At 37.7% G+C, this 25014-nt stretch overlaps 1 protein-coding gene across 2 annotated transcripts in view; it reads right to left on the reverse strand.

Annotated features, from left to right (window-relative positions):
* LOC136691661 (metabotropic glutamate receptor 4-like) overlaps positions 1–25014 on the reverse strand; it is a 137508-nt gene that overhangs the window by 21065 nt on the left and 91429 nt on the right. For both annotated transcript variants that reach the window (XM_066664338.1, XM_066664339.1), the window contains exons 3-6: positions 18120–18255; positions 16234–16388; positions 15417–15557; positions 4395–4595 (exon numbers count right to left, since the gene is read on the reverse strand). In XM_066664338.1, coding sequence (XP_066520435.1) covers positions 4395–4595; positions 15417–15557; positions 16234–16388; positions 18120–18255 — 633 coding nt within the window. The remainder of the gene's footprint in view (positions 1–4394; positions 4596–15416; positions 15558–16233; positions 16389–18119; positions 18256–25014) is intronic.

Here is a 25014-nt window from a genome sequence, read left to right on the forward strand (position 1 = left end):
CGACAATCTCAGTCTATTTAAGCCTCTAACGAACCTCACTCAGTCCCTCATCAGAAGTGGGGGAGTGGAGGCAGAGTGTGGGGAAATGCACAGATGGTAAGGAGCTACAGAATAGTTTCCGTCTATATATAATCTCAGGGTCCTTTATGAACAGTTGTGCAGTAAAGTTAACAGAACAGATTCCGAAAAACAGGGCTGGAGATTACTCCAGTGTAGGACCACATTCTTGAGTCTAGACAACGTCTAGGTAAACACGTCATGGCTGACAGACCTGAATCGCCATTTATAAACACTTAAAAATGCATGTCGATTTTCATAAAGCTTGCAACTGCAGAGTGGATAACATCTATGACAACATGGATTTCTCTGTCATTAGGTTGTCACAACACTTTGAGGTGAAATGTTATAGACGTGATGCTTAAAATAAGACTAAGGCCAGAAGACAAAAAAGTGAGCAATTTTAAAATTTCAAATATGTCCGAAAATTTCATAATGCAAAGCAAATTGCTCCAAAATGGCTTGTATCCAAGTATTTTTAAATTAAAAATGTTTTTTTCTGGCCAGGACAATCAGCAAATTCCTTTATCAGTTAAGCCAACTCATTCACACTCCTGTTATAAAGAATCTTTCATCTTGGACTCATGTTTAAAGGGGGCACAACAGAGAGTAGCCAATCAGAATAGTTCATTTACATAAAGTGAATTAGAGTTAAAGACACGATAACAAAAACAGCCAGTTTAATTCTGAGGAATAATGTGAGGCTGGATAATGATGTTAAAATGAAAATTACGATTGGTTTTAGTACACAAACCCACACAAGTGTTCATAAGTGGACCTCATGGGAGAAAATAAACTCTCATTACATGAGCTATAAAGTTAAAATAGGGTTGCTATGTTTTGGCAGCTGACTCCATATGGATCTGCTTCAGTGTTTTAATATTCACTTATTTATTTTATTTTTTTTAGTGCAGAAGACATTAAAATTCCGAGCACAGCTTTTAATTTCTGCTGTCATTGAAGGAAGAGGATTGGGCCATTCAAAGTGTTTGTTAGCCCATTGAAACCCGCTTTAACTGAGAGAGAAATGTCTGGGAAAGAGTCTTGTGAGGGTTTGGATACGCTTTGCACATTTCCAACACTTTTTTTTCTGAAGAGCAGTCTGTTGTCCTTTGGGGTTTTCTTCAGCTCCCCACAATTCTAACCCATCCCCGCAGCTAATCTTTGTAATATTCTTTTATTTGTTCAGCCGTCTGTTGACAATTTACATCTGGAGGGGGAAAATAAAAAAGCCAGATCTGTGGGCTGCTTTTCAAATATGCCTTCCATGTGAATGTGCTCTATTAATACTTCTCAAAACTGAAAACCACACCCAAGCTGAACATTAAGCACCAAATCCATCCTCTCAAGCCTTCAAAAGCAGATAACGTGTCCCGAAATGGGGAGATACGGATTATATCAAAGCACTACAGGAAGAAAGGGCCATTCTGTCTTTTGAGTCATTTTTGCATAAACTGCATCTAATTTTTTAAAAATAAAATCATAGAAACATGTTCAAAATGTTTAGTTTATTCAAATACACTTGATCTAACTATATTTTCCAAAAGTTTGCACATTCAGTGAAATCTTAGCTCCAGCAAGGCATAATGTGGTGTGAATAAATTCACAGTAGTTTAGACCCTGTGCAAATCTTCTGTTGTAGCACTTTATCTTCTCTTTTACGACATGTATGAATGTGAAAGGCTTTTTTTTTTTTTTACTGTAAAACGTAATTATAATATAACACTATATTTGTAGTAATTTGTAGTAATTACAATATTCACACAAATGCTGCATGTTTTATGAGGTCTCTCTGAGTAACCCAGATTTCTGAAACAATATTTTCAGCTTCTAGAATTCCTGCATTCATGACATTTTACATGTCAATTTCTAACCACATTCTGAAGGGAATTATACAGGATTTCCTATTTGCTCAGTTGTATTTGTATTAGATTTTACTCTAAAACATTATCTGGACACTCCTGTAACTGTGCAAAGTTATTAATTATTCATTAAACAATTATAATATGATCTTTAAAAAAGGACATGCTTTCCACAGGGATCTTTATTTTTTCAGGGATGTGCCTTTCAAATGAAACAAATGTTAAATTCCACCTTTTATTTATTTATATGTAGTTGCACTTATATGGGCCTTTCTAGATACCCAAGGGCGCTTTACAATCAACACTGCTCAGAACGCCATTCCATTCCACACTCAATCTACACACACACAAACACACACTGGTGAGAAGTGGCAGACAAACGCACACAGCGTACTCTACCAGGAACGACCGTCCACCTGGAGGACTACATTGGGCACTAGGCTTTCACCAAGGATAGAGCGCCAATCCATATCTGGGCACACACACATTCACTCACACGCAAACATTCATTTACATACACACTAATTCTCTCACACACCAGGACAGTTATTAGAAAAGCCAATTTACATATTCTCCATGTTTTTGGACTGTAGAAGGAAACTGGAGAGCCCGGATTAAACGCACGCAGACATGGGGAGAACATGGAAACTCCACCCAGACAGGACTTGAACACAAGATCCTAGGTGAACATGCTAACCACCAAGCCACCGTGCTGCCCACATCATGTATAGGTTGTTTGCAGATGATGTCACTACTTGAACTGCAGATGGAGGGCAGAAAGTGATTTCATACACAGGGAGATCTATGAGACGCTGCTAAAAAGCCTACTGTTTGTGTCATCTATGGTCGCTCAGTATCATTTCAGCTGATAAATCACAAAGAACAAATATCAAGTACCATTCATTAGGGAGTAAAACCGCCTTTGGTCAGGACGAGACTGAGGCAGAAGCTTTAGCATTGTTTCTTGTAGATGTTGTTTTATATCTATCACCAGTGCACAGACATAGCACCAGCACTGTGTAAAAAACACAACCCACTTCTCAACCGCATGAAGCTGAAGTCAGTTTTTAATTCGCCAGTGTCTTGTTCCACCTTAAATGGCGTAGTAGACGCCATGTACCTGCTGCTTCATTTTAGGTGGAATAGAAAGCTGACTTGATGGTGCTGTCTATGAGGAGCAAGTATTGTTTTTGCTCAGTCCTGTGGGTGCTGTGTCCTCACTGGTGATGGAATGAAAGCATAATGCTTAAATAAACCTTAAATAAACGATTATGTGACTGAAAACAACTTATTCCACCCATTGGCTCCTAAATCACAAGACGCTACCAGGCTGAGAGTGTGGGACTTCTTATTTCCTCTGAGAAATATGAAGCCAGAGAAATCTGGGATAAAGCTCATAATATCAAAATCTTTGCATATTTAAGTAGATAATTATTCCTTGCACATCTTAATTTTTTGCACTTGTAAGTGTATCAATAATCTACAACTGGGTTTTAGGGCCACCGCATTGAAAATAAAATTCCAAGAATAAGGTCAGAATTCTGAGAAAAATCTTGGAATAATTCTGAGAAAAATCTTGGAATAATTCTGAGAAAAATCTCTGAATAACTGAGTAAAAAAGTCTGTATAATTCAGAGAATATAGTCCGAATATTTAGAGAAGCACTGTTTTGGGTTATTGTTTTCTATAATATGTAGACAGAGACACTCTGTCTGTGCACCATGAGTGAGTGACTCATGATAACTAACCCTGTCAGTGCAGCTCCTGACTGCAATGCATACGGTTTTATTTTATTGTACGAGTCTGAGCTGTAACGCGATGGAGTCTCATGGACACGCTGGAGTTCCACTCGCTCTGGATCTATAATTTTCGTGATCATTAATTGTATGCTGTGAAACTACATGCCATGGGTTCGTGCACCGATTCAGAGTTTAAATACTAATCATAATCTGGTCCTGATATGGAAGAGAACTGAGTGTTTATTCCTGAAATCTATACCATAGTATGACTTAACAACACTGCATTCCACAGTTACACTGATAATGTGTCTGCCCCATTATACATACTGAAAATTCTCGGAATTCTGACTTTATTCTCTGAATCTTATTATTAGTTTTTTTAATGCCGTGGCCCTAAAACTCTGTCGTAAAAATCAACTGGCAAAGATTCACTATGATACTTCCTGCCTTATATATATATATATATATATATATATATATATTATATCATGTAGACTTGGCTCACAGTGTCACAGATATGCCAACTGGGCAAACTCTACAGAAGAACATACTTGGTCACAAAACGGTGATTGGCCGATAGGCAAAGCAAAAACACAATAACTATGTAAGTAATTAAGCTTGTAAAAGTGCTTTCAGTTTCACACAACCCTTGAAAATATTGTGTGGGCGAGAAATATGCTGAGGCATTTAGATGGCAATAAGATGTTTATCAATCTATTGAAATATAAACGCTCACCTGTGATGTTGACTTTGCGGATGTACTTCAGCAGGAGCATTCCATCAATGGGGTCCATTTTGGAACAGAGTCCCGCTTTGCCTGGACATAGGTCTCGGTGCATGTTGTGGAGAGCATGGGCCATGGCATAAACAGCGTTGATCACAAACATCACTTTACCTTCTTGTTCATACAAAGAGTCTTTTCCGATCCGCTCCTGATCTGCAAAAGCAACAGAAAAACGCCTTCTTTCAGCAGCTGTTTTCATTAGACCATAAAAATGATCTTTCCTGCTTTACAGACCATTTTCATTTGGAAACATTGCAGGTCAGTTAAAAAGACTGATGATTTAATTGACTCAAAGATCAAAAGAGAAAGACCTCTCTGTGAAATGACCAATTTGTTCTTTTGCTGGAAGTACTCATTGAGAAGATAAGAAAAGATTGAATGCACAAAATGCAATTGTTGGCACAGAAGGAAGAGACTAATTTACCATAATTACTACAGGAAGATGGGTCCACTTTTTATTCACTTATATATTAAACATATGAAAACTTCTACAGCACAGTCATCATGAAAGCAAAAGCACTTCAAAAATGAATGCAATAAGAATAACTGCTTCAATAAAATCCTGAAGTGTTAAGCTCATTGCTACTGTTTAATCTATAACATCACACCAGAGGAATTTATTTAATCTCTAGTTTTTAAATATGAATTCTGAATAACATATGCTTACAAATATGTAGAATCTTTTAGAGCTTTTAGCAGTAACTGATACATAAGGATATTTAGGACAGTTTGCAAATGGAACTGGAACAAATTAAAATTCAGTGAAGTCCAGTTGATCCATTTTTCTCAGAGTAAACGTCCAAACCTTAAGACTGGTCTCACTGTGATGCCTCACTTTGCTGCTTTTCATTAACACCAAGTGTTTTCTATTAATCATAAGACACATAAGACAGTGATTTAGAACCAGCTACAAGAAGAACAAATATTAATTGCTCTGTCCATTCATCTTTAAAAGTTAGATTTTCTGCATCTAAATAGCTCTTTTTGGAGAAAGCCATGCTGTCCTCACTCTCACATCCCCCTTTCTCTCTCTAGTGAGCTCACCACAAGGGCAAAACAATTAATCTGATTAGCTCAATTGATAGAAGCTATTGCCTTATTAACATGATGTGGTTGCGCATGCTGCTTATTGCCACAACAATCCCCCAAAAAACACACCTTCATGAACTATTCTCATTCAATTTTCTAATTATAAATTGGTCACAGATCTGGATAGAACCGTTACTCAGTTTAGGTCCCAACCTTTTGATAACGCCCATAATTCAAACATTGTTTACACCTGCTCATCTAACAGTTCTTCAAACCAAGAGTACTGCCATTTCTACTCTTCTTGAAAAGATTTAGATGAACTGTTTGAACATTTCTGTGGGGAATTGATGACATTCAGCCATTAGAGCATTATTGAGGTCAGGAACTAATGTTACTTGATTTGTTCTGGACCCCACCACCACTCCAACTCAGCCCAAATTTGAAGGAGTTCCATTTCTCCAGATAATGTAATTCAAGTTCTCCACAAGCCATTGCTGGGTGGCTTTACACCTCTCCATCCAAGACTTGGCTTTGGGCATGGTGACACCCAGCATGTCCGATTTCAATAACTGCTTTTCTGTGAACCTTATACAAGATTATTTACCACTGCACAGCTTTATCAGCAATGGGCATGCCTTAAATTAGCTGAATCCTAATTCTAAATCATACAGGCATTATGAGGACATATCTTGTACATATATTTATTTGTATTATGCCTCATGTCCTTTAAACACAAATAATTGGAGATGAAGAATATGTTTTAAAATGATTAAAAACTAATTCCAGCTGAAGCGCTCAGCACAAACATGATGTCAATAAAAAGACAACATACTGAAGCTTTAATTATCCACTCCACTGGGTGTTGTAAATGCTAAATATCATGTCCTGAGGTGGTCTAATCACTTTCACTTTGGTTAAAAGTAGGACTATTGGATAACTGAAAACAAGCATTGAAAAAGTAAAAACAGAAAAAAAGAGCAATAAATATAAGTGCCTCCTTAAAAATATTAGATGCCTGATGCCCCTTCTTGTTCTTGGTGCTCTGGCTGATGAATGGAAGATGTGTGCTAATGCAGGAGGGTGGAATAATAGACAATGAGTGTGTGAGCAATATTAATTATCTCTCCACGCTCCTATAATTGTGCCAGACAGCTGTATATTCATTAGAGCTGGATTTGCTCAATGTGTTTTTTTTGGAAGATCTTAATTGCAAAGGACCAGCTTCAATTATGACTGCGGCGAAGGAGACCGGGAGAGTGCTAGAATACGTCAAAGAGACAGGACTCAATTGCAGCCTACGTTTTTCAGAACAAAGCTTCAAATGGACTGTGGCAATTTGCTCTCTTTCCTCACATTAAACAATAGCCCAAGTCACAAATGACAGTGACTACAAAAAACAGGTCTCATACAAAAGAATTCACATTCATAATCACAGGTGTGGAGAATAGACCAAATCAATACACCATCTGAAAAACAGTTGTTGGATCAAAACCACATTTCTCCACAACAATTTTTTTTAGGAGAAAGCAAACACATTTTTGAACTGTAATAAAAATTAATGGAACAAGATTTCTACTTGTCAGTTCATTCCCCCACACTGTAAAGAGCAGAGAGATACAAGTTTTGTACATACACTGACATTAATTCATAAAGTACAGTCAAGTGCCCTCAAAAGTAAAACAATGCTCTTTAAGTCCACTGCATTCACATTTCCCGTGGGAATGATTCATTCATTCATTCATTGTTTGCAACCGCTCATCCAGCTCAGGGTCAAAGCGGGTCCGGAGCCTACCCGGAACCACCAGGTGTAAGGCGGGATCACACCCCAAGGGGGCCAGTGGGAATGATGCATAATTTTATTAAATTAATTTAGCACCATTGATTCATTTACTTCACACATTTTCTGTAACTGCTTCATCCCTTTTAGGGTTGTGGTGTGTATGGACCCTGCCTGGAATCACTATGTCATTGGCAGAAACTCACTCTGGACAATTTGCAAGGAAACCCTCACAGACAAGGGGAAAACACACCAAATGCCTCACAGAAACAGAAAGAACATACCAAACTCATCAAAAACAGACTTAATGCTGTGTAACCTTGTGTAACCTTGCTGCCTATGGTGTGGTCAAGTCAAATGACCCTTTATGAAAACAACAGGGTTAAATGGGGAACTCAATTTTAAATCTTTTAAATCTTAGTCAGTGCCGGGTAAGATTATAAAACACTGTTAAATGTGTTTGACCTTCAAGCCCTCAGATGGCACTGCAAGAAAAACTGTCATAGTATTTATAAATAAGCATACTCTCAAGATTACTTCAAAAAACAACTAAAAGAAATGCAGCCTCAAACTCCAACACACTAGGAAAAAAGTCATATATCAGTTCAGTGCAGAAATGCCACTGGGTTCATGTCAGATGGAAATGAAAGTCAGTGGAAATGCTGTGGACTGATGAGTCCATATTTTTTTTCTTAAAAAGCCAATGAAAAAATGGACATTGAGCTGTATGTGCAAAAGAAAAAAGGGGTTCAGATTGTTATTAGCAAAAGCTAGCATCTGTCATGGTATCGGAGGCAGCACTTTTCATTTAACTGGGTAAGATATACTTTCACAGAGACATATGCTGCCACCAATGCAATATTGCATTTTATTTTTGAATTCGAGGCCTCGTTCTGTTAAAATGAAAGAAAATGTAACATAGCGGTCAACTTTCCTACATCCTACCATTTTTGGAATGTGTTGCAGGCTTAAAATAAACTGTTTATAATTACACAACACATGTTCAGTGCAAACACTGGATTTTTAAAAATGATTATTTATTCATTTTCTGATTGCATTATGATCAAAACAATAATTATGCTGAAATAAGATTCTTTACTTTGCATATGGAATACAATTTACAAGACTCCCTTAGATATCAAGTTGCTGCACAGGAACCCTAAAATCACCATGGCTCAGTACCAAGCTTCAGCCATAAGAGTTTAAAGTAACCCTGCATTAAGCTTTGAAGCAGGGGGAACTGTACTGTCTGACGTGATGGAGCTTTATCCAATACCTTTTGGAATTAGTTGGATTGGTGCTTGTGATCCAGAACTAATCATCCAACATCAGTACCTGATCCAACTAATTTTCTCACGGCAGAAATGCCTTTAAATCCTTACAGAAATGTGCCAACAGCTATTGTCAAGCCTTCCCAAGGGAGCAGAGGCTAATACTGTAGCAAACAGGGACAAACTACCTACTGAGATTTAAGAAGAGGTGATGAATGGCCAGGGGTCCACAAACCTAATGCTATGCTCAAGCCAATATAGTAAATGCGGCAATAAAAATTATTACAGAGAAACCACTGCTCTTTGCATAAAGAGTTATTTGAAAGGTATTTTTTAAAAGAGCTACGTTAGTAAACATGATGTGTGAGTCTGAAAAGCCTTTTTGAAGTTTAAGTACCCTCCACATCATGTAAAGAGTCCATACCGGTTGTGTTTTTCCTAGAACACTACATGTGGACCAAATGTAAAGTATGTATAAATTGTAATATTATGTTAAATTAGGCACTGCTCTATGAAGCCTGCTTTATCCAGTTATTTTTTAATGATTATTTTCCTCTCTTTGCATTTATTTCAGTGTTAAACTTCTATCATCTCTTCCTACTCTGTTTATTTACTTATTTATTTATTTTAAATGACAATAGTAACAACAAATCATCTATTGTTATACTTGACATGTTTGTAACTGTTGCAATCAGCTAAAAAAAATAAACTGCCCTTACAAGATTGGAGGGGAGTTGCTCAGCTGAGGGGAAGCAATATCTTTAATGATAACACAGGGAGGATGTCCAGCCCACACACCACTTTGTCTTTACTCTCTCACAATCACACACACACACACACACAAGCACACATTTTTTCTTGCCTTTACCAAAACACACACACACACACACACACACACACACACACACACACACACACACACACACACACACACACAATTCTCATCCTGAGTCAAAGCACGCCCACACACACTCCACTAGCTAGCTTTCAACCCTTGGAGAAATCCATTCACATTAAAAGAGGCATCACAGAGGGGTTTTTGTGGGGGTTGTGTGTGCATGTGTGTGTGTGTGTGTGTGTGCGTGTGTGTGTATATATGTTGGGAATGGGTTGTTTGGGGGTTGAGGCTGTGACTTAGTAATACACTACTGACCCTTTGCACCTCATGCTCCTGACCCCCTGTACCTCTCACTGCTCACTGCTGTAAAGAGCCCAGCTCTTCCTGCAATGGCTCTAGTCCTCCTGGGACTAATGGCTCTGACTCTGAGCCAAGAAAGGCTCCAGAGGATTCTGTCATACTGCAGTAGACCGCACTTATTCATTTATTTCATTTCAGATTCCACCACCCAATTCATACACAACAAATCTTCCAGTGATATATCAACATTGTTAACGTTAACCTAACTCTGTTAACGTTTAAAACTTAGTCAATGTTGGTACACAATCTACCTTGTTTTTCTACTGCATTACCATCTGCAAAATGATCAAGATGAGTAAAACTATGCAAAATAACATTTAAATATTTGAACTATCTATATTGACTGACTCACAGTTAAGAAAGTTTAACTTCACTTTAAGTTAAACTCCTTAATTTACCATTATTCACAATAGGGATAGCGAAGAGAGAGACACAGAGAACAGAGAGATTGTTTTGTTCTCTAATAAGGCATTTCATGTCAGTGTCTATAAACTTAACCTCAGCACACTGACCTCCCCTAGACATGACATTTTACAGATTTTACTAAACACACTGTTTCCTCATTGGACTTCGAGTTGCCTATAGCTTGTTCAATGTTTTTTTTTTGTTTCTTTTTTTTTCTTTAAACAGGCCATACATATATATATATATATATATATATATATATATATATATATATATATATATATATATATATATATATATATATATACACACACTGTAGGTCAGGGGTGTCCATACTCCAGCCCCTGGGCCAAATATAGCTCCTGGATGTAATTTAATTGGCTAGTGTGTTTACTCTTAGAATGTGTTTTAAAAAAAAGACCTCATAAGCCAATATTTTGCACTTTTTCTTTCACAGCTGTACAATTATGAACACACAGCATGTTCCTACAAAGGGTTTAAGCAGAAGCTCTGATTAATCCTGCAAATTAATATACTGAATGACATTTAGCAAAAAAGCAAAAAGACCACGTCTCATAATAGGTTACAAGAAATTTAATTTTGAGAGACATTTTAAAAATAAAGAATGGACACTATAATGTATGTTTAGAGGATGTGAAAGCAGAGAAAGTAAAGCAGGCTTCAAGTTAAAAATCAATCAAATTTGGCTACGGTCTTACTCATGAATCACATTATTCTTACAGAAACCAAAATAAGGTACAGCTTGGTGGGGCCTCAGTGTACGTGACACCTTGCATAGTCTATACTTCCTTGATCAATTAAAAAACATAGACAAACACAAAAATCTGGCTCCTCTGATGTGACTCGAATTCCCAGCATTCGCCTAACTTCTTGCTAATGACATGTCACTAGTGGGTCTTATTTACAGACTGTGGCCCATCTGTTGCTGCAATTTGTCAGCTCCCCTCTGGTCCATCCATCACTGGAAAAGGACCACCATAGGACCAGGGCTGACTAGATATTATTTATGTCACCAATTCCCATGGGAAATAGCATTGTACTGAGTGTTTGTGTGTGTTGTGTGTGTGGGGTGGGGGGGTTGGCATTGGTATAAGTGTGTCAGACACAGCAGTGTGGCCAGGCATTTTAAAAAACATCACTATCACTGCCAGTTTGAAAATGGAGCGACAAAGCAAAAATGTCCATGAGTGGTCCTGTGCTTAGAACTGACCACTGATAATGGAGTACCAGATGACTAGCACAAACTGTACATCGAAATGAATGGGAAAAACAAAGTAGGTGCTTAAATCAGCAGATGATAACATCACAGTGCACCAGTAGGTGGGGAGCAATAGCATTAACCAATATTAATGTTCCACTTGCAGCACTCTCACTTATCATTGAGATAATCATTCTCAGCTAGCTCAGAACACCTCTTAGTACTGTTTTATTCTGAAATCCACTCAGAGAACACCAAAGGTTTTTGGACATTGGCTGCTCCAATATTTCTCATGACAGGAATGAAATTAACAGGTAGTTTGTTCTCTGTTGCCGTATAAAGCAACATTGTTCTGGGAACCTGATATTGGAGCATGTGAGAATTTGCTGGCATTCAGCCATGATAATATTTTTGGGGTTAGGTACAAATTATGGGGTGTAGTTCTGGATCACAAGCACCACTCCAAGTTACCCCAAGGGTCAGGGATGGAGAGCTTTGACCTTGAGATTGGTTTGCTACCAGACAACATGAACCACAGTAAATAATAATAACTAAAATATATTGCAAATACATGTGTAAAGGTCTCTTTAAACGTGTGAGAAAACACTGAATAGCAGCATTAATCCTGAGACGCAGAGGAGAAGACTTTGGGGTTGTGTAGGTTCCATTGACAACACACAACAGAATTGGCCTTGTCATGTTTGCCTCAAAATATCATCTTCTCTAAAGGGGAGCTTTAAAGTGCACTCCCATCAATATTTGAATTACACCACACTGTCAGTGGTTGTGCCTCTTTCCAGATGAATCTAATGAAGCAATCCATTAACTTTTGGCTGGAGAGGAAAAAACAATCAGAATGGACAGCATCATAATCAATCCAGAGAGGAGGCTGACTGCTTCAGACACTGCTTGTATTACTTTGAATCTTAAACTATTAAATGCACCCAGATATTTAAAGAAAAAAAAGGTAATTGTACAATGCGGCACTTGGAGGGTTTACGTCTCTGACCTAGATGTAATCTTTTTAGGCGTGGTAATACAATAACACATGCCTTCAGACACTTTCATTGGAATTGGCATTATTTGGGATTGGGAAGAGCTCCAATAAACACAAATACTTATGTAATTTTATGAAGCTGTTTTGTGCTCACTGTCTGTTTCTTCTTTTTTCATCCAACTCAATAGATGATTTATTACTGCAGCCAGGCAACACCCATAAATCATAACCCAAATTCCATCCATTGCCACGGAATGACTTTATAGAAATGAAAAGCCTGATGACAAAAGCTTCCATCTGCTTGGGGACTCTCAGGGTTGTGTTCGGAGCAGACCTTTGGAGCAAAATGCAGAAACAGAGCCAGTTTAATGCAGAAGTTTCCAGCCCTTTAATCCTCCGGTAACCACAGGGCTTTTGTGTGCTGGAAAATCACAGCATTGATGCTCCTTCTCTGCTGGTGAATCTCTGAGAAACATACCAACACCCAGCCTCTTTACGTGATCACACCAGCCTCCATAACTCATGACACTGTAGCTATAAATACTCGGACAAAACACACCCTCACTGTCCAGAAAGATGTATATCCATGGGTTGGCAGATTTTTATCTCTATGGCATTTAAAAGTAACAAATGTCCTTTACATTGTATAAAAATGGCATACTGAAATGCTCCTTGGAAAAAAAAAAACTTTTATGTGAACTTAAAATAAATTCAGCATTTTTGGAGGGTGATGATATGTATCTTCATCCAGATATAAATACTGTAGCCCATTCTTTGTTTGTTTGAATTTTTTTTTATATTTATCTAGTATATATTTCTGCTTTTACTTCTTTAAAACCTTAACATTTTATCTTCCTAAAATTGTACATATCTTCCAGGTAAAAGCATGTTTTGTAACTAATAACTTTACATAAGTAAAATAAAAAATGAAAACGTAAATGCTATACAAAGAGCTACAAAATAATATTAGTTACTTGTATTATGCATTAATGTATAATTCAGTCGTTAATGTTATTGTTAAAACACACATAAAAAAATTAACCAGGATGAAACAGCCAGACCAATCTAGCTTGAAAATAAGCAAAAAAACAAAAAAAAAAACAACAAAAAAAACATGGCTGTAATATATGCTCCATGCTGTAAGTCTTTTGTTTGCAAACACCCAGGCAGCAGTGCAGTGAATGATAGGCAATCATTGTAATGCAGGCGGCACATTCTACAGTGAGCTTAAGTGCTTTCCTGAGCTGTAGGCAGTGGATTCTAGTTCTGCATCAGTATTCTCCTGTAAATACCTCATCCTTTAGAGATAGGACTCTTAGAAAATGTTAGGCAGTTGTCATTGCAATGCATTTCAACAAGGCTGCCCATTATTTTCGCCCACCAATCCTAGCAGTGTTTCTGCAGCTGTGGCAGCTGCACTGTTTATAAAGCACAGTATAAAAGCAGAGCAATTTTTGCTAAATCTAAGCAGTGCCTTCTGTCTACATATGCACGTATGTCAGACTACTCACTTAATGCAGAGTAGAAATGGCATTTTCTGATTCCTTGCTCCATACCAGAGGCTGTGCACTGTGTGAAACCCAGGGCAAATTACACAAAACGACCAAGAAAAGTAATACATCTAAGGGAAAGCAGTAGTGGTTACCTCAGCGCTGGTAATGCCAACATCCAGCTCTACACAAGAAAACTATAAAGAAGTTCCCATTTTCCACAAAATACCCTCCCCATACACAATAACCTATTGTGCCTAGGCCTAATTAATGAAGTGCACTCGAGAAATCTGAGGTTTTCAAGGGAGCCAGCAATAATGTGCTCCACACCAACCCAGCAATTAGATTATATAACTATATGATTAATTTGATTGCATTGTAACAATGGATCTTTCTCATTCCAGCGATCGCAGCACATTACAGTGTAGACAACCAAAAAATTAGGCACTTGGAAAAAATGCATACTATGTAATATTACAATCTGCTGGATATATTTGCAAAACTTTGTACTTACTGTAAATGCTAAATAATGTAACACATCTGATTCCCATCAGCATCATCAAGAATGCCAGGGCTGCATATTAAATGAACCTGAATACAGTAATTGCAGACATTCCATAGAATTAGTTACTTAAAGTATATCCATTGTGCACATACTGGTTAAGTAATCTCCTTAAAAGAAAAAAAAGGCATAAAACAAAATGGGAGGAGGGACTCCAGAACTGCTACATGAGCGTATATCATTGTGTCCAGTCCCCAAGGGCCAGTTGAACAGCATTGTGCTGTTGAGAAGTGGAAATGCAATCTCCGGAGGGATTGAGTTCCAACCAATACCTCAGGGATGAGTTGAAGTGGCATTTGCGAAACAGAACTAATCTTCCAACATCACTACCTCATCTCAGTGAAGCTCTTCTAGCTTAGTCCCATCAATTCCACACAGAAATGTTTCAACATCTAGTCTAAAGCCTTCCCAGAAGAGTAGAAGCTGTTACTTCAGCAAAGAGGGACACACTCCCTTATTAATAACCTTGAGTCCAGATGAAAATGTTGAATGTGTCCCTAAAACTTTGGCTAGATATGGTTGTGTGTCTGGTGGACTACATGATATGACGTAGATTTGGATGTGTGGCTCTACTGCAGTAAAACAGCCACTGGGAATCCCAGCCTCATCATAAGATTTCAGCTTAGTGAGGCTGTGGGTGTTTAAAACCATATTCTCTATACCCAGTGAACTGGTCAAGCTCTGACCGTGGATATGCCCATGGCTAAGAGCCAAAGCCCTCTTAGAGCAAATGCAGAATCAATTAGGGTTCACCATTATCTCTTCTTCAATAGCTTGAATTGGACAGGTTTTGCTGCTGGGGGTTAGAGGAATTCAGAGAGGAATAGTGGAGTAGGACTAATTAGCCTCAGGTGTAAACACGAGTGCTGCTTTTCAGACGATCAGGACACTGGGCCTGAAGTAATTCAGGATGAAGCTGGCACATGCCATTGTGTATTTCACATTATTCTATGTCTCTTAGCCACCCTCTCTCAGTTTCTGTTAGAGTTCTGCCATGTTGCACTTTGCCCAATGAAAAACTCTTACTTGTGCATTTCTTAACTCCAGACCCCTTCTTGGAGGCATGGCGGTTGAGTTTGCAGTTGAAGTTGTTCTCCCAGAACTCAGCAAACCACACGTTCCTCCTGTTGTTCTCCAAATTTCGACCAATAAAATAGTTATCAAACCCTATCATCACAAAAGAGAGATAAGTGTCAAAAGAGTAAGTTACTAACATATGTCACAAACTCATACACACACATATATATATACAGGGTGAGTCAAAAGTCACAGGACACCCTTTCCGAAACAAAAGGGAAAAATTACATATCTGAATAACCCGGTAAGTAATGGGCTTGTTACATGGTCGACTAGACCCTAAATGCTCAGCTTTTAGGGTCTGGTCGACCCTGTAACAAGCTTGTGATGAACAACAACAGTTATTATTTTTCTGTTTTGATAATGTAATGTAATGTATGTAATATATCGATAAAATATCCTGGAGCCCTATGATGTGACCCCTCTCAAGCTTTTCCAATTTCTCAAATTGCTTTCGAACTCTTCTTCTTGGAGTCAGAATTGAAAGCATTCAATAGACAACTTTATATAGTCAGTCAGATGCAGAGATAAGGCCCATCCTTCACTTACATCACACATGCAGCTAAGTGTGAAATTCCTCACAATTTCAAACCTAACCCACCCCCCCCCCCCCAAACTTCAAGTTTCATTCTATTTGGTTGATTCCTCCTGGGTGCAACTATTGTTTTTGATGATAAGTGAATATTTATAAACGAAACATATACTGATTGTTTGATTAAAATTGTGATGAGGAGGTACTGAACCGATCTTGTAATCTTAACTTTACCTTTGATGGACTGGCGTTTGGGGAGGATAGTAATGGCCCCCTCAGCCATCTCCTCCTGATGTTCTACCGGAGAGCTCTTGGAGCCCCAGCTGTCTGATCCAACCCAAATAAAATGTCCTGTTTTATTGGCTCTCTTTGCTGCCTGCAGTAATCGCCTTTAAAGATACAGCAGTTCAAATTCACAGATCAAAACACACACACACACACACACACACACACACACACACACACACACACACACACATACACACACACACCCACACCTATCAGTCCTGACATTATGACCACGTCCTTGTTTATATACTCACAGTCCATTCTCTCAGCTTCACTGACCATAAATGTTACTTTGTAACTCTACAATTACAGACTATTTCCATGATCCATATTAATGCAGCTTCATATCAACAAACTAAACCATCCCGTTCGTAAAGAGGTTTCACGTTTTTAAGAAGTATTTGTTTCCCAATATTTTTTACTTAATGAACATGCTTTGACCAGTCCATTTCCATTTCCTAAACACCTCAAATTTAAAACAAAAATGTTTTGGCCCTGAGTCCTGAGATCATTCTTAGTGGCCGGAGTGACGTAAAAGTCTCATGAATTCTGATCTAACCATTCAGACAGAGTCGCATTGCCACAGATCAGATGTGGATCGGATCTCAATACTACATATGAAAGTGGCCCAAACTGGGTTTGAAAAAGTCAGATTCAGTGAGATTTGAAACATCTGGGTCACACATGAAGAAACAGATTGGATTTAGGCTGCTGTGTGAACAATTAAAGAATGAAGTGTTGCTCTGCAAATTGTTTTAGTCCCCTTTCAGTAGTTCTTCAATAGTCAGGATGTCCAAAAAGAAGGTACTATTTGGTGGTGGATCATCCTCAACGTTGCAATGACACTTAGTTAACATGTGCTATGCTGGTACATGTGGATCAGACACAGCAGTGCTGCTGGAATTTTTTTTAATACAGATGAACTGCAGGCTGTAACTGTAGAAATCCAATGTTTACCTATGCAGGCAGATGAGCTGATTAAATGGACACTGAGTATAGAAACTCAGAAAATGTTTAATGATTTTGCTGATTTGTGTATATATTTGATTTAATTTCAAAATTGTTTTGCAAACAATCAAATCATCTGAATGTTGAAAGTGTTAGGTAAGTTCACAGATGTCTGAAATGAGAAATGACAACAGTTGGAGATCCAGCTCCCTGTAGAGGTGATTGATGTATATATTATATACATCAGTTAGAGAGACAGAATAATTGCGAATGAGTGTCCCCTGGACAGTTTAACAGAAATGGAATGCATTAACATGCTGTCTGAGTTATTCACTCTATATTTCACTCATAGCAAAATGATTCCTACACATCTGGTTGGCGCTATTAAGAACATTACACTATAAAGCCTTGGGAGACTTTGGAACTAAAAATAGCAAATGCTCACCTTTGAATGTGTTTTTACAAGTGTCACAACAGATCAGTCATTTATACTAATCCTTCTAGCAGACATTCGCATGTGTATTAAATGCTTATTATTAACCAAACATATTCCAGCATTTCCAAATCAAAATACACAAACATCAGCTTTGGCTAAAGGTGAGTTATGAGGAAACCTGATGTTTGGGATTAGTTTACACATATTTATGTACATATATACAATGTTTTTCTCTGTTTCACTGTAGGTACAGTAAGTGTTTGTACAGGGAGTGTCAGCAGCCTCTCTTCCAGAGAGCAGCAGCAGGGCTGATTAGACTCTATCCCTTTTCACCGTGACATTGCTAGGAAACAGAGATTGTGACTAGCAGGGCACAGACTTTTCAGGCTGTACTTCCACTCAGAGGCACACAGAGCCAACTTCACTCTTAGCAGTTAGCAGTACCCACCTTATATCGTCTTCACTTGCAAAAATAATGACCACTCTGGCGTTGGGGTTTTCTCCGAGGTTGTGGATTATCTTGTCAAACTCTCCCACTCTTGGCTCACGAGGGATCTTTACTGTCTGTGAGATACACACATTTCCTGCAGAAAAGAGATAAGGCCATTAAATGAGGACAGATGTGAAGATGGGCTTTTGTTGCCAGGCTAAATTTGCATGGCAAATATCTTTTGTAAACACACACTCAACAGTAATACGTTGCTGAAGTTTGCAATGTTGTTTCATGTTTAACATGTTGCTGAAGTTGCACAGCATCAGTCAGCCTATTTATTTTCCTGGGTATTTGGAATGTGCTGAATATTTCTGAGTGTCGGTACAAGATGAGCGGCATGTTTATTATCTTTTATCTGTCTTCAGTTCTTATCTAATACTTGATCAAGAGAATCATCTAAAAATACATTCACAATGAGGTCATATCTCAGTTGCAGACAAGAACAGAAATTAAAAGGTTTAGGACATATTTCCTCTCATTTAGAGCTCTCACAAGCCCATTACAACAGGACAATGTGTGCTAGTCTTACAAGTAAAATATCTGAGTTGTTATAAAGCATAGAGACTCTGTCAAAGGTGCTATATGTCCTTTTTTTTAAACCTGTGTAAACGGGGGGTTTGTTTTTCTCATCTTTGTGTGTATCTGTGTGTATTAGTATAATAAATGGTATATTGTAAAGTGTTTGTTAAAGCTCAGGACCTGAAAAGATTAATTAGTTTTGTACCACAATCCCAGTCTGCAGATCATAAGATCTTTTTAAACAGCCTACACTGTAAAAAAATACTGTCATAGGTTTTAAGCTTGGAAATGTACACGCATCAAACACAGTTCTAAAAACCCGTAGGTGAGTTACAAGGAATAAGCAGACGTGTGTGTGCTGTGACATTGAGGCCTTCGCTAACCTTTTTATGACTTAACTCTAAAAGCTTCTCTGATGCCTTAAAAAAGTGAGATGAGGGAGCTGCATGTTACTCATTCATTAATTTATTCATCCATTCACTTTCTGTAACTGCTTTATCCTGTTCAGGTTGCGGTGAGTACAGAATCTATCTAGATATACTGGGTGCAAAGCAGGGACACACACTGGACAGGGCACCAGCAAATTACAGGGCATCACACACTCATATCTATGACATTTCTATAACTGTGGGGGGAAACCGGAGCACCCAGAGGAAACCCACCCAGACACGGGGTGAACACACCAAACTCCTCACAGACGGTGTCCCACGGTGAACCCACAACCCTGGGACTCTGGAGCTGTGTGACAGTTACAATACTTGCTGCACCACTGTGCCTCCTGGCCTGCAGACTCTCGACTGTAATGTTAACTTCAACTATGACTGCACTGTGTTATACATTTCAGATACATTTGACAACAAAACACACTGTGTGCGTTTGTGTGTGTTTTATCGCTAAATCTGACAGTCCCAAAACATGTTTTTAAGAGACTCCTCCAAAAGCCAGAATATAGTTCAAACACTATTTAGACCCTTTGGGCCCCAACATATAATTTTACACTTTGTATTAATTAATTTAGCTTCTAGCTAAAAAAGTACTGAAGCTGCCTTTAGTTTAGATGAGTAGTTCTGAGGTCTGCCAGTCACCTTAACCCTAACCCTTAAAAACTTTATTACGCTTATACTTATTTTAACTTTTAATTAGTTACCTTCCTGTTAGGTTTGACTTTATATTCCTGCAGTTTTTAATTAAAAAATTGGGCTTTGCAAAACATTCCTAACTGATTAATTATTAACTGTCTTGTAATTTGGTCGTACTTTTTTAAAAACTGTTTTGTGCTTCTCTGCATGAGAAGTGCAATAGCAGGTAAGGACCATTTTGTTGTGGCTGCCTTAGTTCCTATCAATACCTCTTATTAGTCTGAGCTTGTCCAACCATTGAAACACTTTGGTTTTGGGCTGTCAGATAATTATAATAAATAGACATGATTAATCATAATCTTTTGTGGAGTTCATAGTGATTAATTTTATCTTATTTGTTAAAATTTGACGATGATGTTTCTCCCTACTTCAAAAGTGGCTCATTTGTTATATGTAGCTGGTTTTCTAAGCTAATCTATATATTTCCATTCAGTCACACTACCTTCTATTTGTTTATTGTATATTCACTGCTGTACACTCATTATAAATCCATAATTCTTCATTCATGCTGCTCTAATTGTTTTATTGTTTTGCTACAGTGCTCCAGAGGAGGATTAGCCCTCTTTTAAGTCTTGGTTGCTTTCAATGTTTTCTTCTTTATTTTCTGAGTGAGTTTTTCTTCCCATTGTCACCTCAGTGATGCTCACTTAGTGCTAGGACCTGGAAATCCATAAAGCTGCTTTGTGAAAATGCCAGTTATAAAATATATAAAAATGGACACAGCAAAACTGAAGAAATAAATATTCATTTGCTCTGGAACTGTATGTAAGGGACAGATTACGCCGGAATGTATTTAAGGCTTTCTGTAATTTAGAAATATTCAGTAATTTATTTTCATCACACGTGCAGGGTTTATATGAACTGATCATGAAAAGCATGATTTCCACAGAGTGAAGACAGTTTTCACTTTTTAATCACTAACATCTGGTGAGACCAATAGTGGCTGCATGTTCTCAGTTCTTCTGTGAGAGTAGCTCTCTCCATGTCTTGTTTTGAAAGCTTGTTTCAACTTTCCTTTGCTTCATTGGCTTTTGCTTTGTTACTGTGTTACTCATTCATTTATCCAGAGACCTCCCATGCACACAGGGCACTCATCTGCTGAAGTCATCCTCTGATGTCTCTTAATGGTACTGATACTACTGGTGTTGGTGGTGGGTTTTGCTTGCAGCAAACTCAAGGTCCCTCAGTGTTAAACAAATGCCCCATGACAGTAGGTTTAATTTCAGTTCATTCAAATAAAAGCCATCAATGAAACTTCTTTCCATTGAAAAGCTGTATGAGACAATCACAGTCACCATAGCAACAGCACACTAGCAGCTGGGTTTCAGGATGGAACTATGGATGGTTCAAATGGTCAAATTAGGAGGATGTGCTAATGGCACTGAAAAATGGTGACATTATTAATATTTTCACCACCTTTGACACCACTACTATGATTATAAAATGTGTTTCAGCTAAACTGAATAGCCTATGGATCTGTTTAATATTTCATTGTACAGGCTTATCTAACACCCAGGTAACTAAAAAATAAGCATTTTTTCCAAATGTAAACAAACACAAACACGTGCACACACACACACACACACACACACTAAAGGAGTTTACAAAGTGGCTAAATAAATTTGTTCGCTGTGTCCTTCCTCTCTAAAGCAGTGTCCAAACCTTGTCAACTTTCAGACAGACCATTTGTTCCGCTCCTAAATGGAGGGCATTTTTCATGGGGTTGACCCGTCCTTGTTATAAGGAGACAACAGCTCACAGTCAAAGTTATTAATTACAACAAAGAGAGAAGACCCTCAGAGACAGCAGACAGGTCACATGTCCAGCAGGATTCCTCAGACATGTGAAACCCTGTGGCATGCAAATGCTGCTCTGAATCAGAGGTGACCGCTGGGCCTAAAAACGGTCTCTCCTTCGTGTAATCAGACACCACGACAAAGTTAAAGTGCAAGGTAAAGTCAACACTTATCACTCTCACGTAATTACTCCTCGCGCTCATTTGTAGCCATTTTTACTGATTTCATAAACAATAAACATGGCTGCTTTATTTCTTCATAGTGGTATTAACAGATAGGTTGCACAGTCTTTGCTGCAGCAACAAGCCTCTATTCTTTAGCAAAGACTTTACGCTAGATATTAGAACATTTCTGTGAGGATCTGGTAGCATTCGGCCACATAAAACTTACAGGTACAGTAATTGGATAATCAGTTCTAGATTACAGATGCCACTCCAGTGCATCATTAACATTACTCCAGCAGTACCCGCTGAGTGGGGTATTAATCACTTGTTGCCGACATTGCATTAAGCATGGTAACCATAGGCTCATGTTCAGTTGCTCCAGAAAAACCCAGTTCATGCTTTGCTATGGAGAAGGAATGCGTGGGAGACCCATTTACACACCTCTAGTAGGTTCTCTAAAAATTAATAATTCCACTTTAATTGGGCCCTAAATGCTTAATATGTTACGTTCCAAAACCTGTGTAAAATATAAACTGAAAATATCCTGCGTAAAGACTTTCAGAAGTCCCCACCGAAAGACCTCAGCTTTTGTGCACGTCATTACAACTGGGAAATATTTTATGTTTTACAGTGAGGAGTATCTCCACTGAAAAAGCTGGAATATGTAAATATGTAAGCTGAGATGACATATTTGAATAATTCAAAGTAAACAGGACCACTTTCTATTGCCCTTTAACTGTTCTGTTTTTCAGTCAGTTATGACACCCCTGAAATGGGTATATTTGCAAAGTACATTTCAGGGTTTTACATTAAACAGGACATGATTTACATACTTAAGCATTGGTAGCATCACAACCAGAACACTCCTACATCAACAGTGAATATTCATGTTCTTCCAGACATGGTCCGTGATGACTAATCACAAGTGAAAGTATGCATACTCAATTAAAGAGACATTATGAGGATATTCACAACTTTTATAAAACTAAAGCTGCAGTAAAACCCTCTATTTTTGGGGAAGCGTTAAGACAAAATGCAGAAACATTTCTTTGTGAATCTGATGGCATTGAGTCACGATCACATTAATGAGGTCAGTTACTGATGCTGGATTATTTGTTCTGTATTAAACACACTCCTCAAACTCATCCCAGGAGTTATTAAATGGAGCTGCATCACTACAGGGAGCACTGTTTAAATGCTCCACTATCTACTGAATGATTAATTTTAGATAAAAAAAAAAAAACATGGAAAAAACAAGACTAGACAAGCCTATTTTTGCTGGACTACACTAAAGTTTTGTAATACAGGCGCCTCTGGCAAATTATATATACTTTTTTATTAAAGATCCCTGAGTAATTTTGTTGCTTCATATCAATGTCTACGTTTACATGTGGTTTTTATTATGGGATTTTGGGATATTTTGATCCAGGAAAATGTAGAGCAGAGCTAATAATTGTAGAGGGGAAAAAATACAAAATTGTAGTCCAAGGTTTTATGTGGTTGTTTTAGCGTTTGTAAATCTGGTGAAGCAATTCATATTTACACATTCTGTAATGCTGTCAAATATGGGGGCAAAGGAATACAAAGGTGGATACAAGCACTAAGGTGTCTTAAAGACACACAACAGTGAACATAAAATAATGAAAGAGACAAGAGAAATAACAAGCAAATGATCAAACAAAATAACTGGCAGACACTAACTGGAACGCACCGCTTTTAAACAGACTTCCAAACTCTGAAAATCTGGAAGCTTAATCACAGAAAAACATGTGAGGAGGGTGTGGCAAAAAGGAGACACAAGGACACAGTCACATGGCTAGAAAATAAACAGAGAGCACAAGGACACAAAATATAACCAGGAGGTAGAAAAGAAAAAAATGAGAAAAACAGAACCAAAATAATACATTAGACTTTCTGCAGTGTTTGGACATATTCATAACCGGCATTATTTATTTATTTATTTATTTATTTATTTATTTATTTATTTAATTAATTCTAGGTGTCTTGAAGACAAGATGACCAAGAAGGTTTTGGGGATTTAAAAATCACAATAATTTACTTACTGAATGGAAAGGTTTACATAAATATAAAATTATTATGTTGATTATGGAGTACAGTTGGGATCAAAACCATTTAGAATCTTTTTTTGTCTTCACACATAAAATGTTGCATGTTGACACTTAAACATGGTACATCTTACAGCCAGTGCTTCTCCTAAATTTTCTCTCACAAAAGTAGCAAGATTCAGATTCATCCATTTTACCACAACAATTTTCAATACCAGGCTGTCAAATTCATTTGAATGTGGCCACAATTTTTGTATACTGCCAACTTAAAGTTAGGTAATTTAGCAGAGTTTATAGACAAACTGTGGAATTAATTTAGCATGAAACTGTCCGATTACTAGTGGATCTTGAATACAGTTGAGCCAGACAAATATTCAATCCACTAAATATCTCTACACTAATCCCCTAAAAACAAAAACCCAACCACCTGAAACGTCACAATTTTAGCCAAGCCATTTATCTCTCGTGTCTGCAGCTTTGTGGCAAGAACAAGATTCATCAGTCAGTCTGTCAGTCAGAAAGTGAACACGCCCACTAGGTGGTCCAGCAAAAACACTATGCATCCAACAATAAGGAAAGTTTTATGCATCTTTTATACAGTGACAGGAGACATGACAGCTCACAGAAAGTGCAGATTCTACTGATTTATGTCACTCTGCAAAGCATGAACATGAGCATACTGTGTCTCCTCTATCAGCATATATAAATCAAGAAAAAAAAAAGTGTCAGTTGATTTACATCCTACTGGCATCATGTTCAGTAAGAAGCACTTCTAGAACTGCAGAGAAACACCTCCAGCATAAGTAATGGAAATGAAGATTATATGACAATATTCTTCCTTATTTTGATCTCATGGTATACTAATAAATGCTACGGCTCAGCAGTCAGTGACAAAGAGCAGTCACCAATTAAAGCACAGTACATCAGTAAAACAGAATAAAGTTTAACATAAAACTGAATTTTTAAATTTGAAAATATTAACAGTTGAAATTTAACTCAGTAAAATGTCAATTTTTCTTCTCATTAACAGAAGTAAAAGTTGTTTCCATTTTAAAACAAAATAAATAAATACTCATTTATATAGTGCCTTTCTAGTATCCAAGACAGCTTTACAAAACAAGGGGACCAAAAAAAAAAAAGGGTTTGAACCACAACTCTAGGACACT

Source organism: Hoplias malabaricus, chromosome 3 (genome assembly GCF_029633855.1).
Source record: "Hoplias malabaricus isolate fHopMal1 chromosome 3, fHopMal1.hap1, whole genome shotgun sequence".
Lineage (NCBI taxonomy): Eukaryota > Metazoa > Chordata > Actinopteri > Characiformes > Erythrinidae > Hoplias > Hoplias malabaricus.